Genomic DNA, 16,324 nt, shown 5'->3' with positions numbered 1-16,324 from the left:
TCAGCAAATTGGCTAATGTAGTTGTGGTAAATAACTATAGTTGGGATTACGGGAAAGATAGAGACTCTAAAATAATAAAGAAGTCACAAGATTATCCTCATATAATTGAGGTTGATGCTCATGAATTTGAGACCAGAATTAATGACTATAAGATGTTAAATGCGGAAGATGACACAAGTCCTTGAAATAGTAGCCAGGGTTACCTTCAATATATGCTGGAACAACCTAAGGAGTTAGAGGTGTATTTAGAGGATGAGTTGGTATTCCCATCATATGAACAAATAATCCTAAGGGGCAAAGGTTGCCTATAAAGAATGGAAAATAATCAAGTGTTAGAGTAACACTTGCAAAGATGGTCCTTATGAGTAGGACGTGAAAACAAGAAATGTATTTCAGTGAGCTAACACCTTAAAAGTAGGACCCTATAGGTCATCGGATTAGCAAAGTTCAAAAAGTTGGATAACTCAAGTAGAGTCAAGAAATGGTCATAAGGGATTAATAGAAGCATTTGGACCGACGTGTGTGGTGCCCCATGGAGGAAGGGGAGGATCATAAGATCCAATTATAAGAACAATGGGTATCTCATTGATGGTAGAATGTGCCATATTAAAGTTGTGGGAAATAGGTTCCCAAAAGAAAACAATTTTGACACAAAGTTGTGTATAAACTATATAGTGTAGTGCTAACGGATAGTTGGCATGAGAAACAATTGTATTGGTCTTGGCAAAGACTTAAACACAAATAAGAAGTGTTATAAAGGTAAGCTCGTGGAGCCGATAGTGTAGAGACACCGAATGTGCCAAGGCATAATGCCTTGAGGTTAATTTGACGGGTTCATGAGAACCCTTTCCCAAAGGAATCCTAATAGAAATAGGAATGGCATAACTTAAGTTGGAAAGCATGCGGTTAAAGTGTGGTGACCCAAATAATGATGAAAGTATGGAAGCACCAACAATGAGTTGTAAGATTTGACAACTATGAGGCAACTAAGCAAAATGTGCAAAATAATTTATTAAAATGGTAGAAAGTAACTACCCAAGACTTTTTATTAAGATAAAAAAGCTAGACAAACCTTTATAGGGGGATAAATTGCTTATGTTGTGATATAGTAAGTCAATATTGTAAAAGGAATGTTTATTGCCAAAGAAGGCCATCATTGGGACATTTAAACACTCTAAAACACCAGGAAGTGGTGTTTAATGTTATAAGGGCATTAATGCCTAAGGGATTAAGTCTCTAACAAATGATGGATAGAAGGTGTTATCCAAACGTCCAAAGTTGTGGATATGAAAGAAGTTCATTTATTCGAATTAGACAAAGCCAAAAAAAAGATTTTGGCAAGGCTAGTGATGGGTATATAAAAAGCCCATAAGTAGCAACGTTAATCCCGGTGTGTGGGATTATAAGGTGAGCATACCCAGATGGAGGAATTACTCCCTTTGGGATGGCAATCAAGCTTTGGAAGGAGGGATTGATGCTCTTGGAAGTGGAGATCACTTATGAGAAGTCTAGCATCATTTACAAATTCATCCCTAAGAATACTTGCTAGAGTATGGTAGAAAGTGCAAAGCTATCCTTCTAGGCTAGAGGAAAGAAACGTATGAGGCCAAAAAACAAGTAGTGAAGGGATAGAACTAAACCGTAGGAATTAAAGGGGCGTAACCAAGGGTGGTTATGCAAGTTGGGAGTGGAGAATCAAGTGGGTGCTTTTACGTGTTGTTATTAGCAATCATAATACCATGGAAAGTCTAAAATATGGAACTATCCATGTTAGACCATATAGCAATTAGAAAGCTTGCGAAAGGAAAGAACTTGGCAAGTTAAGGGATAGAGTTCCTTCAAGGTTCCCAAAGACAATTCTAGGTAGCTTAGTACTTAGAAAGGTAAATGTAAATGCTTCATAAAACGCGCAAAATCATAGTGGCATAGCAGAAGTGTGGTTTTGAAGCTTGCTATAAGGTAAAACTATCAAGGTTGGGGAACTAGTTCCCGAGTGTTTAAAGGGATAGCTTTGAACGAAAGTCGATGGTTAAGGATTTTCACGCTTATGCATAAATCATTTTACAGTGGTCGACTGACTTGCTAAGTGAGATTGGCGAGTCAGGGGGAACAAATGCCCTAATTGAAGGTGTTGACTTCAAAAGGGGTGGCTTATAAGGCCAAGCATGAAGGAGTTTATACATGATCATAAACTTGTTAAGTGAGAAGACTTGGCAATATGGAGGAACTAGGTTCCTAAACTGTGATTCGTAGTGTGCTTTTAAGTATAAGTTAGTGCATCGGTGTAGGGAGTCACGCTAGGCATCATGGGTAATGCCGTTTGTAGATGCATATACGGAGGCTGGGTTCGAGTCCCAACCCTTTAGTGCGTGGGTTCAAGTCCCAACTCACTATGGCGTGGTGATGGTTTGGAATATAAGGACACTCATTTTTAGATAGTCATAGACTCTCAAGGAGGAGACTGACTTCGGCACACTATCAAGCGGGGGATGCCCCAGAGTCGTGATGCACGGTTAGATTGTTTAATATGGCTTGACATATTTAACTTGAACACTTTGGTGCAAGTGGCACCAAGGATGTGGTGAATGAGATGGGGTGTCGCGAATGTAACTTTGGGTATCGAAAGTTACCTGTCGACCAGTCCTTACGGACACTCTTACCTTACTGCCACGATGGCAGGAGGTCGGTACTACTAGTTCCCTTTATCAGTCCCTCTTGTTCAAGTGTTAGTAAATTGGACTTTGCATCTGTACTTGGCCGGATGAGCATAAGGAAGGAATTCGTAAGTGTCTATTTAGCTGAGCATACTTGGCCCGGCTTGTTAGTTCTCTTTTGCTCTATCTTGCACTGGCTTGACAAGAACCCTCGCGTATTGAGATTGGTCCCTCAATATCGCTACATGATAACTCTTGATACTAAGGGAGGCTTGGGGTGAAAGCCCAAAGCGTGTGTTCCTCAAGGGGGGGGGGGCTGTGGGGGGTTCCAAATGTATAGTAGGGATAGTGGGTAGGTCGGGCATGGCTGACCAACCTGAGGCATAGTCTAGCTCCTGCTTGCGTGCCTGTCCTTGTTCTGCGTCCGGCTTGGGTCTAAGCCCAAGTTCCATTCCATGCTAGTTGGTGGAGTACCCATATCCTCACGTTAGACCACCGATATGCCGAAATAGCGCCAGGCTCCATTTGGCTCCGTTTTGTGTGCTGGTCCTGGCATTGGGATGTTGGTTGCTCCAGGACTGTTCCAAGTCACTCCGGGCTCCTGTCCCTACGCTCCTTGGGCTTTATGCTTGGGAGTTGCTCCGTGGTTCGCTTCTGTCACTCCTCGGCTCTATGCTTGGGAGTTTGGCACTGTTCCTTCGTTTAGTGGCCCAAGGCCCTGAACCTCGGGTTCTTATGGACACGTGGCATGGACACGTGGCATGTGACATGTGGCATCTGTCACGTGGCACAAAGAGGGTTTAGGTTCTGCTTCGTGGTGTTATCCTATGGTAAATCACCATAGGATAAAGGGTCAAAACCACGTGTGCTACATGGGGACACCCATTCTCAATTGCTATGGACCCTTGGTTGGAAGGGCTAGCTTGGGTGCACCACTAAATATGGAGGATGCTCCCGGGGTCATGGTTAACAAGTTAAAAGTCTGGAAAATTTGGTACTTATTGGCAAACTTATTAAGGGAAGATCACTAGGTGATCTTATGGCTAAACAAGGATAAAGTCTTTATGAAGTTAAAGAATAATGTTCATAGTTCAAAGTGTTGATTTGAACTATTGATAATAGTGTGGTTTGGTCAAGGTGACCAAATGGGAAGGACACTTAAAGGGAAATCAATTGTGCCAATACGATGGTATAATAAGTCCAAGAAAGTAGCATCTAAGAAAGACCCATAAGAGGGTCGCAAAGTTGGGTTGTCAATGGAGCTTGATGTTAAGGAGACCTATTAGGGGTGAGCACCATCTGGACTTGGCAAAATAGAGCCTTTGCCATGGAACCAAAATTATACCTCGAGAATGGAGGTAGTGATCCTATGTTGTTTGGTGCAATAATTAACAAATAAGAGAAAAAGACTAATGGCCAAATATGAGCCATGAAATTCATTAGAAGGAACCTAAATAGCAAAATTAAGTGAGGAACACTAATGTGTTAGATGCTAATGGATTGCAAGAAAGAAAGTGTATTTCCAAGGATGGATTCCCAAATGTTCCAATTTGGCAAAAGTGAAAGCTCCAAAGGAGGGAATGGCAAAGTAGCCAAATGATAGAGCCATAAATAACCTTAGCACAACTTATGATAACTAGAACTTAATGCCAAATATGGCATGAAATAGAAAAGTGCCCTCAAGGAAAGAACTTCCTAGAATGGGGAAGTAGAGTTTGCACAATATGTGCAATGAAAAATGTCGGAGACACCTAGGAAATTAACTTCAAGAAGTAAAAAATAAAAGTTCCAAAGAGGAATGGTTATATTGATAAATGTTGAAACTACTCAAGAATAGGTAGTGGGATTGAGATAGAAAAAGTATCTCTAACTGATTTAGTGAGAATTAAACCAATGAAAGGGAGAGAACCACTCCAGATCCAGATGGTCAAATGAATCTCTATATATTTGCAAAGATATATTTCAGATTGGTAAGCTTATCATCTTAAAAGCTAATGTATTTTCATCCACTTCTCATTTATTCAAATAAAATGCTTCAAAAAATTCACATAATATAGCAAAATTTTAAAGAACCATCCTCATTTGTGACAAAGTTATCCAAGGGAAATACTGTAGAAGTATCCTGGTTTGTCCTATTTTTACAAACTCCAAAGAGCATCCCTTTGGAATCCACCAAGAATTGATTGCATGTTTTCCAGAAATCTCTACCAAGAACAAGCTTGCCATTATCATTCCCTAGCTTAGTATCCAAAGGCAAATTACTGTACAACCACTTTGATGGAGCACAAAATGACCATAGAACACCAGCAAAATTGACTGAAGAATTACTACATGTTTGAGAATACCCACCACAAGCCTAAAAATAAAAACAAAGAAAAGAAAACTAGAGTAAGGAAGGGAGAAAAAATATAGCCTTAATCCAATAACATATATACCTCAAGTGATGTTGACAAAGTGAAAACCAAAATTATCACCTTCTGCATTCTAGCTAATGCTTTTGCATTCATGGCCAAACAAATCATTACTAAATGGTAAACGCAGAGGGCTTTAGCACTGACACATCTCAAGTGCTACATAAAAAGTTAAAATTGTTGATTAATTTAAAATTAACAGGTAGATTAAATGGCCATCTTTCGGTTGTCCTGTAATGCAACTAGAAAATTTAAAAACATCGAAAAGACAAACTTGCATTGTTACCTTGATTCCTGGAAGTTTTTCAAGGGTTATAAGACGTGTTTCCGAATCAAATTTTAGGAGAGCCTTACACCTGTACGAACCTTGTTAACAGTAGCGAACAACCTCTTCAAAGCACTCACTGTTCACATTTTACATCATTGGTTGAGCCACCACTCGCAACACCTAGTATTGTTCCAAAGTAGGAGTTTGTTTCACTTCCACAATTTGCACAAGGACCCTGTGATGGAAAACATTATCTCTATAATGAAAATCATAAGTTACAGACCTTCAATATAAGAGCGTCCTTGAAAACCAGGTTGGTGATAAATCTTGCAGCAAAAAATGTAGCCGGTAGCACCACAGACCAGGTAAAAATAAAGCCATATGGTTCTGGCAACTATACAAAGAGAGTGTGATGGATGAGAGGAAGTAAGAGAATTAACAGCATCAACTTCACCTCAAGAAGATATGTTATCTCAAATCCCGTTAAGTCATCTAAAAAGAACACACTACACAAAAACAAGTTTGAGCAGAAGAAAGTAATTCAAGCTTACACAAGGAGGGAGATAAGGACTGCTGGTAAGTTCAGGAGTGTCATCTTCAAATAGTCTACAGTACAATCGCTATAGACCTGTCAAAGAAAATAGATAAAACATTGCAGCGATGGACCGAATCTTTGCATTACCTTTTTACTTCTTAAACTACACCTTGGACCTTCGATTGCCACTTTGCTATTTGATTTCTGCCAGCAATTGCTCTCAGTTCAAAGCTCAAAACTAGAGAGAAGTACCTTAAGCTTTAGTTTGAGTCGATCATACTCTTCATCGGACATGAGACGCTTTCCCGCTGCATATGCTAACGATGCCTCCATAAATCTCTGCTCGTCAGGACCTGAAATAAAAAACTCCTAGATTTTTTTCGCCTGCGAAAGTTCCAGTATGGATTTACTTACTCAGAATCACCACGTTACTGCCTTCCCAAAGCAGCTCTTCCTTTAGATTGTCGAACTCTTCGTTGGTCATCATAGGTTTCTTGTCGTAGTAAAACGACTGCAACCAAAAGTGTTACACGCGCATTCATCGCAACTTAAAACCACCTGAAGCGCCTGTAAAAATTCCTGCTCGAGCTCTCCAACCGATTTCTTATCCTTCTTCTTGTCAATGCTACAGTACGGCAGAATCTTGTTGTCACTCAGCTCCTCTTGATCAACAGCTGCTAGAAATGACAAGTTAACGAGGCGTGGTACAAAAATTCTAGATTTACTTTGATTCTCAGACGCGTTCATCACAATTCTCGCATTCCTTGAGCGGGATTGGCCATTTCTAAGGTGAGAGTGCGCTACAAACGAGCTTGCCTGCGTCGATCGATGTAGCAATCCGGCCCTTTGGAGAGTGGAAGAAGAAGCTCCAATCTTGAGGCACAGAGCCATTCCCACGAGCCCTAGGATTCAAACACACTGGCTACCACAGGAAGCAGCATCAAAATCTTGAGCAACACCATCCAGGCCGTCCGAAACGTGAACGGCTTGGATAGAAGATCTTTAAGTATTTGCCTTACCAATCGAGCCGTCCAGTGCCCAACGGCAGGGATGAGAAGGAATAGTATATTCTATAGCTGGACCAACGCGGATCCAGCGCACACTAGCTTGCGCGAACGAAGATTATTTCAAAACCCTAGCTCGCTCAGCACGGATGCGAAGGCGAAGGCGGCGGCGCCAGGGGTCGGAGGCACGATCTCGCATTGCGCTCCAATGCGAATGCCGCGGGGTATGTCCAGGGATTGAGCGGTATGTCTCGGTGTCTCGGCAGCAGAAGCTCGATTCGTTGTTGCTAGCCCAGCGTAGCAAGGATTTTCCAGGAGAATCGAGGCAGCAATGCTTCGCTTAGAAATTTAGTCGCATTCGGGGCCGGACCGAGCAGGGATTTGGATTTGCCTTTGGACGGAAGCAATGTCAGGGCGGCATTTTTCTGAGAAGCTGACGACCGTAGCTCAGTCTGCTCGCCAGGTGAAGTTCGAGCACGACAGCTTCTCGCAACTGGCTGGGTACTTGGAAAAGCTGGTTCCAATTGCCCTCGAGCTACAGCAAGGGAGCAAGCATGACGACTTGGTCCAGGTGCTTGAAAAGGATCTGGAGTCCGCCACTGATCTCATCAGCCTGTGTAACAACAAGAGCCAGATGTACTTGCTCACGCACTGTAGAAGCGTGGTAAGGCAGCTAGAAAGTGTCACTCACGACATGGGGAAAAGCCTGGAGCTTGTTCCTGTGGCGTCATTGCCTGGGACGGACGAGACAAAGAAGATGGTCGGGAACCTTTCGCAGGAGATGCAGCGGATACGGTTCCAGGTGAAGGAGTCCGAGGACCGGATTTGTCGTGCTCTAGAAAGGGAGACGAGCAGCATTCGAAGTGATCTCGCCCTCCAAAACAGCTTGCTGGTGGACATTGCGCGGACTGTTGGTGTGGAGGACTTTTCGAATAACCCGCACGCACTCAAGAACCACATTGATCTGTTGAAGAAGGACATCCAGGGGCCGGACGACCTTCACATGTCCAACTTGATCGCTGTCATGTTTGATAACGTTGTCAAGAGACATCATGGACGCAGCAGCGGTAACTACCACGAGTCTCGGCAGCGGCGACGCTACGAGGATCCTTACGAGGCGTTTCTCTGCCCGTTGACTGGGAGAGTGATGTCGGATCCAGTGACGATTGTCGAGACGGGGAAAACATACGAGCGGAAGGCCATCGAGGCCTTTTTCGCGAACTGCCAAGACAACAAGAAGCCTGCCATCTGCCCTCAGACATCAAAGAAGCTGCAAAGTCTGGACTTGAAGGCCAGCATCGCGATAAGAAACGCGATTGAGGAATGGCATGCCAGGAATGAGTCAACTCGTATCGAAAATGCTGTTCCAATGCTGGACGCAGGAAGTCCAGAAGCGGATATGATTGAGGCTATGGAGGACATACAGGAGCTTTGTCGTCGCAATCGGCACATCAAGGCGAAAGTTAGAAATGAAGGGCTGATACCGATTCTCGTGGATCGTCTCAAGAATGGGGAGGAAGTTCGATGCAAGGCACTCCAGACTTTAAGAGTTCTTGCCGAGGATGATGACGATATCAAGGTAAAGCTCTTCTATACAAGTGAGAATATACTAATATTTTGGAGTGGCGACAGGAAGCGATTGGGCAAACAACTGCTGTCTGGAGTGCTGTCAAATGCTTGTCTCGCGAGTTATCACGTGAACGAGAAGAAGCCGTGTCATTGCTGCTGGAACTCTCAAAGTCATACACGCTATGCGAGAAAATTGGAGCTTCTAGTGGAGCAATACTGATACTCGTCGGAATGACAAGCAGCAAGTCCGAAAATGTGCTGTCAGCCCAAAGAGCGGACGACACACTTAACAACCTTGAAATGTGCGATGCGAACGTACGGCAAATGGCGGAGAATGGACGACTTAAGCCCTTGATTACACGTCTCTTAGAGGGTAAGCTCCCGGTTTGAGAAGTTTTCTCTAATTTTCCGTTGAATGTCTTCACAGGTCCGGATGAACTGAGAATACAAATGGCTAGTTATATCGCGGACATAGCACTTAACAGCGAGGGAAAGGAGAGGCTTGCTGAGTCGGGAAGCAACGTTTTGATAGAGATGCTAGAGAGCAACAAGGCTGGCTATCGAGAGGTATCGTTGAAAGCTTTGCGAGCGCTTTCAACTCTTGACAGCAACGGTTGTTTGTTGATTAAAGCCGGCATACTGCCACCGTTGCTGAGGGACCTCTTCATGTCGGGAATAAGTCAGGTTCCAAAGTTGAAAGAGGTCGCCGCCACGGTACTGGCCAACGTAGTAAACTCATGCACAGATTGGGAGGATGTGGCAGTAGACAACGAAGGCAACACGTTAACATCAGAGCAGTACGTTCACAACTTGCTACTTCTCATCAGCAACACGGGTCCAGCAATAGGAGCAAAGCTTCTCCAAGTTCTTCTCGGGTTGGCCTCTTCGCCCCGCGGTGTCTCGGACGTCGTCTCCCACATCAAGAGTGCCGGTGCTCTGGTAACTCTCATCCAGTTCCTGGAAGCGCAGCAGAAAGAGCTACTCGTTACGTCGGTCAGGCTGCTGTCCTGCCTCTCTCCATACATGGGACAGGATCTAGCGGACGGTTTACGAATAACAACTCGGCAGCTGGGGACGCTCGTCAAGTTACTGGGACAAAGCGGAGTGAACGTGGAAATGGCAGCGGCTGCGGGGCTTTTAGCAAACCTCCCAGTCACGGACTACAATCTTACTCGGGCACTCATGGAGGAAGGAGTCGTCTCCATTCTCCTCAGCCGGATCAACGATCTCAAGCGCGGGGTGGTGAGAATCGGAGCCGGGAAGTACGTGGGACCGTTCCAGTCGGGTCTCGTCACCATTCTGGCGAGGTTCACGTACGACTTGGACGACCCCGACATGCTCAACATTGCCACGGACAACAACCTGTGCACGCTGTTCACGTCCTTGCTCCAGACGGTGTCCCTGGACGAAGTCCAGCGCTGGTCGGCCATAGCTCTCGAGAACATGTCCATGAAGTCGAAGCACCTCTCGGAGGTTCCGGAGCCTCCGGCTCAAGCAGGCGGGTGGTTCAGCTGCTTCAAGAAGCCGAGCAGGCAACCGGCGGCGGGGCTCTGTCCAGTCCACTCGGGCCGGTGCTCCGCCAAAAGCACGTTTTGCTTGGTCGAGGCCGGGGCCGTGGATCCTCTGGTGGCGTGCCTGGAGCACAGGGACACGGACATCGTGGAGGCGACGCTCCAGGCGCTGTCGACGCTCATCCAGGAGCCTTGCGACGTCGAGCGAGGCGTCCAGGTGCTGAGCAATGCGGGGGCCATCCCGCCGGTGATGGCGATCCTCCAGGAGCACCGGACCGAGGGGCTGAGGGAGCGATCGGTGTGGATCCTGGAGAGAGTTCTCCGCAGCGCGGAGGCGGCTCAGACCATCGCTGGGAGCGGCGACGTGCACAGCTCGCTGGTGGACGCGTTCCGCCATGGCAACTACAGGTCGAGGCAGCTGGCGGAGAAGTCTCTCAAGCACCTCAACAGGATTCCAAACTTCTCGGGGGTGTTCCAACCGGTTGGGAGGCGATGATCGACGTTGATGTGTACCATAGCGTTGGATGGCATGGGAAAGAAAAAAAGAGCCATACTGTGAGTAAACTTTGAAATTTTTTTCATTTTTTCTTTCTTTTTACATTGGATTTTTCTTTCGAAGTATAAAAGGTCTGCTTGTAAAAAAGAATTGATCTTCTTGGTGGCAGAAAATAGAAACTACAGTGTGACGAATCTAGATTCTAGAAACAGTCTCATTTGTAGTTAACTTGGAATTTATCAAATCCAAATTTGATCAACATTTTTGGATTGGCAGCTCGAGCAAAGTCGTGCCGAGCAAGAGAAAATCTAGATCAAGTCGAGACAAACACAATCAAATCGCTTTGGACACTTGCCACTTGGTCTCCCGCAAATGGCTTCCTGCGAAGAGAGGACGAAGCAACACACGAAAAAAAAAAAAAAAAGAAAGAAAACAAAAAAGAGAAAGAGAAAGAAAGAGAAAGGCCTGAAACTTTGCTCTTTGCGTTCTAAAGTCGCTTGTCTCTGGGTGCTGTGGAATATTTGCCAAAGCCGCTTTGAAAATGCCAAAGATGTGGGCTTATTCACAAGCCCACCACCCCAAGTGCCAAATCAAACCCTCCCAAAAACCTCAAATTTTTTTTCTGGGGACACACAACAAAGTCCCACCTTGTCACTGTTTGATTTTTAGGCTATTGTTTGTACGTTGAGTCGCGTGGTTTCTTTCGAGTAAATTACCCCCTAATGGCGCATATATGCTTTGACATGAAGCAAGGCACTGGTGGAATCTTCATGGAATTTTTCCTTTCCCTCCCATACAATGATTGATTTCACCCAAGGAAGAAGATTCCCTCCCCACTGAAAAGCATATCCGCGCCACGTCAATGTGGCAAAAAACCACGTCCACGTCATCATCCGGTAGTTTTTAAAAAAAAAACTTTCAAACACATCGCAGTCGCGGACCTGTTGTTGCGCGAGGAATGTTTCCAGTGACGGAATTTTCGTCTTCCTTGCATAGTTTTTTCCATGACTAGCTATTGCCTAGCAACGAGACACGCGTGTCCTTGTTGGATCGATATCGATCATCGCTCTTTGTATCAATCGATCGATTGATCCAATCGACCGGAAATTCCTTGTTCTCCAGTCTCGAGAGGGGATTCTCCTCTCGACTCGATTAAATTTGTTCTTCTCGCTGGTTGCGCTCGACACCGCCGTCGATTCCCAGGGTGGCGCTTGTCGTAACCACCGTTGATTTGCGGCGCTGGTTTCATGATCCATACGGAGATCGTCTTATCATCGACGTAGCCGCTGCCACAAGAAATGATCCAAGTACACTGCCACCACGCACAGGGGCGACGGAATATTCGCGCGCCGCTTGCGGCATGGCGTTTTAGGTTAAAAAAGAATTTTCTTTGGTCGCGCTTTGCTCTCCAAGAAAATGCGGGGCAAGATTTGACGACGCCGGATCGATCGACCAGCTGGGGATCGCCAAGACTCGGCCCGGGAAGGGATAAAGATTTGGAGGCGCTGCGATCGATGGATTGATCGATCGATATTCTCGCTTTGGAACGATTTCCATTCTCTTATCTCTCGCTCTCTCTCGCTCCCCAGGTTGCTTTTCTACGCATTTGCTCCCAGATTCCTTGGACTTGATCGGCAGATTCCTTGCTTGTGTCGAGAGATCGCGCCAGGGCTTTTGCTCCCTCCTTTCTTCTTTCTCTCTGGAGAGGGAGCTTCTTTTCTTGCCTTGGAGCTCTGAAAAAGAAGAAATGGGGTTTTTCCTTCGCGATGCCGCCAGCAGCGGCATCTACACATTTTTGTGAGGATAAACATCGCTTCTACACGCAATAGGCGGCATCTCTCATCTCTCCAGCGAGCATTCCTCTCCTTTTCTCTTTTCTGGCAGTCACATCTCTATATGTATTGGCTCCCTCCTCGACGCCAAGGACACTGCCACCAGCGATCGTCTTCTCCTCCTCGGCAAGCGATCCATTCCAGATCTCTCGCTGATTGCCCGCTGCACAAATGGAAATGCCCATCAGGCTCCTCGCCCCGGCCGAGCCCGATCTGTCGCTGCGCATCAGCACGCCTCCAGCGATCCGGGGAGGAGGATCGCACCACGACGGCACGTCGGCGTTTGAGATCTGGAAGAAATCCGGGGGCAGCAGCAGCAGCAGCGACTGCTCCAGCAGCAACTATTCCCCGCGAGGCGAGCACCACCACCTCGAGGCCGTGGAGGCGTCCACGGAATTGAGCCTGGGGAGGAGCTTCCTCTATCGCGCGCACAGCGGTGAGATCGACCACCACCACCACCATGCCTCAATGCATGCGGCCAGGAGCGACCGCAATTCCTCCATCGATGGCCTCTTCCGGATTGGAATGAGATCATCCAGCCCGGATGGCGATCACTATCCCCGCCAAGGCATCGACTTCCTCTCCCGCGCGCCGGCGTATGGCCTCCGGTTTGCTCCAGTCACGGAGATCACCCAGGAGCATCACGATCCAGCTCCGGCGGTGGGGAATTCGAATTCCCACAGTGGTCATTGCCAGGAGCAGCAGAAGAAGATCGAGAAGATGGGCGGGAGTGAGAATTCGCTGCGGGAGTCGATCGTCGTCAGTGCTCCATCGCAGCAGCGCTCGCGGATCATCTCCAAATTGCCCGTGAAGCGCAGTGCACGTGCACAGAGGATGCGTTGGACCAGCAATCTCCATGCCCACTTCGTGAAGGCGGTTGAAAGGCTTGGAGGCCACGAAAGTACGTCTCCTCTCCACGCCCCTCTCATGCTTTGTACCGCCCACCCCTCCTCTCGCGTTCCTTTCCTCTCTACACTGTGTGTGTCATGGACGAATTCCTTCCTTGCTTCTCGAGTGTATATAGTAGCAGCGGTACCTCGCATGTATTACCTCCATAGCTGGTCCTCTCTCGCTCTCGCTGGTCACGTCATTCATTCTTCCTTCGTTTCGTTACTTATGGTTCTTTCCTTTGCGCAGGAGCTACGCCCAAGACGGTCCTGGAATTGATGAACGTCAAGGAGCTCACGCTGGCTCACGTAAAAAGCCATCTCCAGGTACTTTGCAAATTCATAGTCTCGGAAGGATGGCAGGACAGTGGAGTTTTTTTCCTGTGGTGTTTTGTTTTCTTCTTCTTGTTATTCTTCCTCTTGAATTGTGGCTGAGAGATCTTCTTTGGTTGAAATTTTGAATGGCAGATGTATAGGACGGTGAAGACAACGGACAAGGCTACGTTGACAGGTGAGCTGCAAGGAATTGTGCATTATTTTCTCTCCTTTTGGTGCTCGGGATTTATTTATGCTCATGGAAGTCCGCCCCGCCCTCTCTCTTGCAGAGAAAAACATGGAGGAGATGGCAGAGGAGGCGCAGTCTCCAAATTCCAGCTCCAGCGGACGCGACGACTGGAGCAACACGAGGTAATGATGGCTGCATTCTATATAGTTTAGGTTTGATTCATTCCTTGCAAGGCAGATGCAACACTAATGTCAGACTAGTAGGACAGCTCGAGGTAAAATCGACTTCACTTGTAATGCCATGTAGAGCTTTTCTTCTTACAACTCCAGTGCAGGCAGGCGAGCTTGGCAAGCACGATGAACTTAGCAGTCTTGGCAATCTCGTCCCCAAAAGAGCTGCTGTTGCTGCAGTGCAATGGCTAGGAAGCTAAGCACCGAGATTATTTTTTCTCCCTACTTTTTTCTCTGTTGTACGTTCGTTCTCTCGTTCCGGGAGACGGTGCTTAGCTTTTACCTTCATTTGGAGCTGGGGGTCGTCAGATCAGTCAGCTCAGTGAAGGTCCAAGCTAAACACTCGCAGAAAGTCTACCATGTGTTAACTAATAAACTTACTTTAGCTTTTTAAGGTATTTAAAATGATGGTTCAATAAAGAATTACTAATAAATAAAACAAAAAATATAAGAATTATAATCTCATCAAATATCTTGTAGAAAATCTACAATATTTGCTTTCAAGCTAGCTTCATTTAAATAAATAATTTGTTATGTGTTGCATCTAGCAACGCTTGGTTTTTTTAATAATAGTGTTATTCCTACTTATTAATCCAATTGATCAAATAAAAATTTATAATTAAAAACATGTTTATAATTTATAAACACAAGATTAATCTTATTGCATATCAACCATTAGATGGTAGAATAAAAAAAATATACTAGAAAGTGTTTAAGCAAGTTTATAAATTATAAATACAAGATTAATCTAAATGAATAACAACCATTAGATAGTAGAATATCCTAAAATATCAAAATATACATTATTATGACTGATTAGTGAGTCTAATTTTGTTAAATTTTAGGCATTTATATAATAAAATATTAATTTCATATAACACTCTTTAAAATATCATAATTAATTTATAATTAAATGGTCTTAGAGTTTTTTAGATGATTAGCCTTTTTCTAATAGTCCATCATTTTTAAAAAAATTATGAAGTTAGTTTTTCTAGCACCAATTCAACTCTTAGAAAATAGATTTGTAAGACTTTGATAATCCTTGTAACTATGTAAATGAGTTTTAAATTTTTATTTTAAAGAGAGCATATAAATTGTAATATACTATATTATTAATCAGATGTTAATTTCATAAATATTATAAAAATATCAAATTCTTAGAATATTTACTTTAAACATTAAGTAAAAATTATAAATAAAAAATTAAAAGATAATATAAAAGTAATACAATATAAATAAAAATGTTTGAGTTGTGAAATTAAACTTTATGTATAGCCTTTTATTTTATTATAAGTTATAACAATTATTAGTAATATAATTTCTTATATAGTGCACAATCACTACTTCAATAAAAATCAAATTAAAACTCTTCATTTTAAGATAATATAAATTATTATACATTATTTTAAAATCCAACCTTTTTTATTTTCAGATTTATAAAGAAAACTATTTTATGAAAATTTAATAAAACATAGTTTTATAAGAAAAAATATTTTAATGGTGTAATGAAAAACATATTTAAAAGACTTTACATTACTAAAAGATAAATATTTATTTTATTAAACATAAAATATTTATATCTTGGTGTTGCTTAATACTTTAACTGAACTGTCTAAGTACATAAAGTTTTACCTTACAAAGATTCCTTCATTAAATCTCACACATTCATCAAATTCTCCTTTGGTTTCTATATTACTTTGCAAAGTGGAACTCTTTTCCATTTTATATAGAACTCTTTCACTTTACATCTTTGTCACTTATTCTTGCATATACATCGATTTTGTATTCTCTCTTCTCTTAAATAACATCGGGTAAAAGTCTTACTTGGTTTTTGCGAAGTAGGTCTTCAAAGTATAACTTGAGTAAGTTTATGTGGAATACAAGATACATCTTTTATATCTCCCAGAGAAGTCAGAGGCAATAAGCCACCTTACCAATTTGAGCCTTGTATAACTTTTTAATCAAGTTTAATTGGTAAGGTGGCTTATTGCCTCTGACTTGAATAGTTGTACAAAGCTTTTGCTAAGCCTTGTACAACTTTTTCAAAAAGAATGCCACAAGGTGGTTATCTTACTTCAAATCTGCATCTAACACAAAGTTTGAAATATCCATTTTTACCTCAAAATCCTTATTGAAGTTTGGTAATAGTGTTTGATAAACTTTCGATAGTAGTTGCATAGCTCCAAAAATGCTTTTAACTTATGTATATTTGATGGTTATTCTTATTTTTAGATTGCTTGGACTTTTTAAGAGTTTGAACTCTTTTTTGCCCACCACATATTTGAGAAACTTTACCTTTTATTGAACAAAGTTATATTTGCTTATTTTGGCATACAATGTGTATTCTCTTAGTTTCTTAAACACCTTTGTCAAATGTACAACATGCTCCTCTAGCGTTTTACTATGAAATGATCTAAATAAA

The 16,324-nt window shown here is 43.6% G+C and overlaps 3 protein-coding genes across 4 annotated transcripts; 2 read left to right on the top strand and 1 right to left on the bottom strand.

Annotated features, from left to right (window-relative positions):
• Positions 1 to 5,200: 5,200 nt before the first annotated feature.
• LOC9654547 (PGR5-like protein 1B, chloroplastic) lies at positions 5,201 to 6,830 on the bottom strand. The gene is made up of 11 exons (XM_024668719.1): positions 6,594 to 6,830; positions 6,427 to 6,542; positions 6,283 to 6,379; positions 6,121 to 6,221; positions 6,016 to 6,072; positions 5,885 to 5,961; positions 5,788 to 5,839; positions 5,617 to 5,727; positions 5,471 to 5,568; positions 5,352 to 5,421; positions 5,201 to 5,296 (listed from the first exon to the last, which is right to left on the bottom strand). Exons 1-11 carry the CDS (start codon positions 6,757 to 6,759, stop codon positions 5,273 to 5,275), a joined length of 969 nt encoding a protein of 322 aa, XP_024524487.1. The 5' UTR covers positions 6,760 to 6,830; the 3' UTR covers positions 5,201 to 5,272.
• A 160-nt stretch (positions 6,831 to 6,990) lies between these two features.
• Positions 6,991 to 10,526, top strand: LOC9654546 (U-box domain-containing protein 43). Its single transcript, XM_002964416.2, has 3 exons — positions 6,991 to 8,451; positions 8,505 to 8,814; positions 8,869 to 10,526. Exons 1-3 carry the CDS (start codon positions 7,279 to 7,281, stop codon positions 10,446 to 10,448), a joined length of 3,063 nt encoding a protein of 1,020 aa, XP_002964462.2. The 5' UTR covers positions 6,991 to 7,278; the 3' UTR covers positions 10,449 to 10,526.
• Positions 10,527 to 11,843: 1,317 nt separating this feature from the next.
• LOC9655654 (probable transcription factor KAN2) lies at positions 11,844 to 14,307 on the top strand. 2 transcript variants are annotated; one of them, XM_002964415.2, is made up of 6 exons: positions 11,844 to 13,181; positions 13,418 to 13,494; positions 13,636 to 13,678; positions 13,773 to 13,854; positions 13,910 to 13,946; positions 14,007 to 14,307. In XM_002964415.2, the coding sequence occupies exons 1-6, from the start codon at positions 12,452 to 12,454 to the stop codon at positions 14,100 to 14,102; spliced, it is 1,065 nt and encodes a 354-aa protein (XP_002964461.1). In that variant the 5' UTR covers positions 11,844 to 12,451; the 3' UTR covers positions 14,103 to 14,307. The 2 variants fall into 2 exon arrangements, with proteins under 2 accessions (XP_002964461.1, XP_024524486.1); XM_024668718.1 differs by having other exon boundaries at positions 14,002 to 14,307.
• The last annotated feature ends 2,017 nt before the right edge of the window (positions 14,308 to 16,324 follow it).

This window comes from Selaginella moellendorffii, unplaced genomic scaffold (genome assembly GCF_000143415.4).
Source record: "Selaginella moellendorffii unplaced genomic scaffold, v1.0 SELMOscaffold_4, whole genome shotgun sequence".
NCBI classification, from domain to species: Eukaryota; Viridiplantae; Streptophyta; class Lycopodiopsida; order Selaginellales; family Selaginellaceae; genus Selaginella; species Selaginella moellendorffii.
Note: the sequence above shows the minus strand (reverse complement) of the source record. Positions and strands in the feature narration are given on the sequence as shown.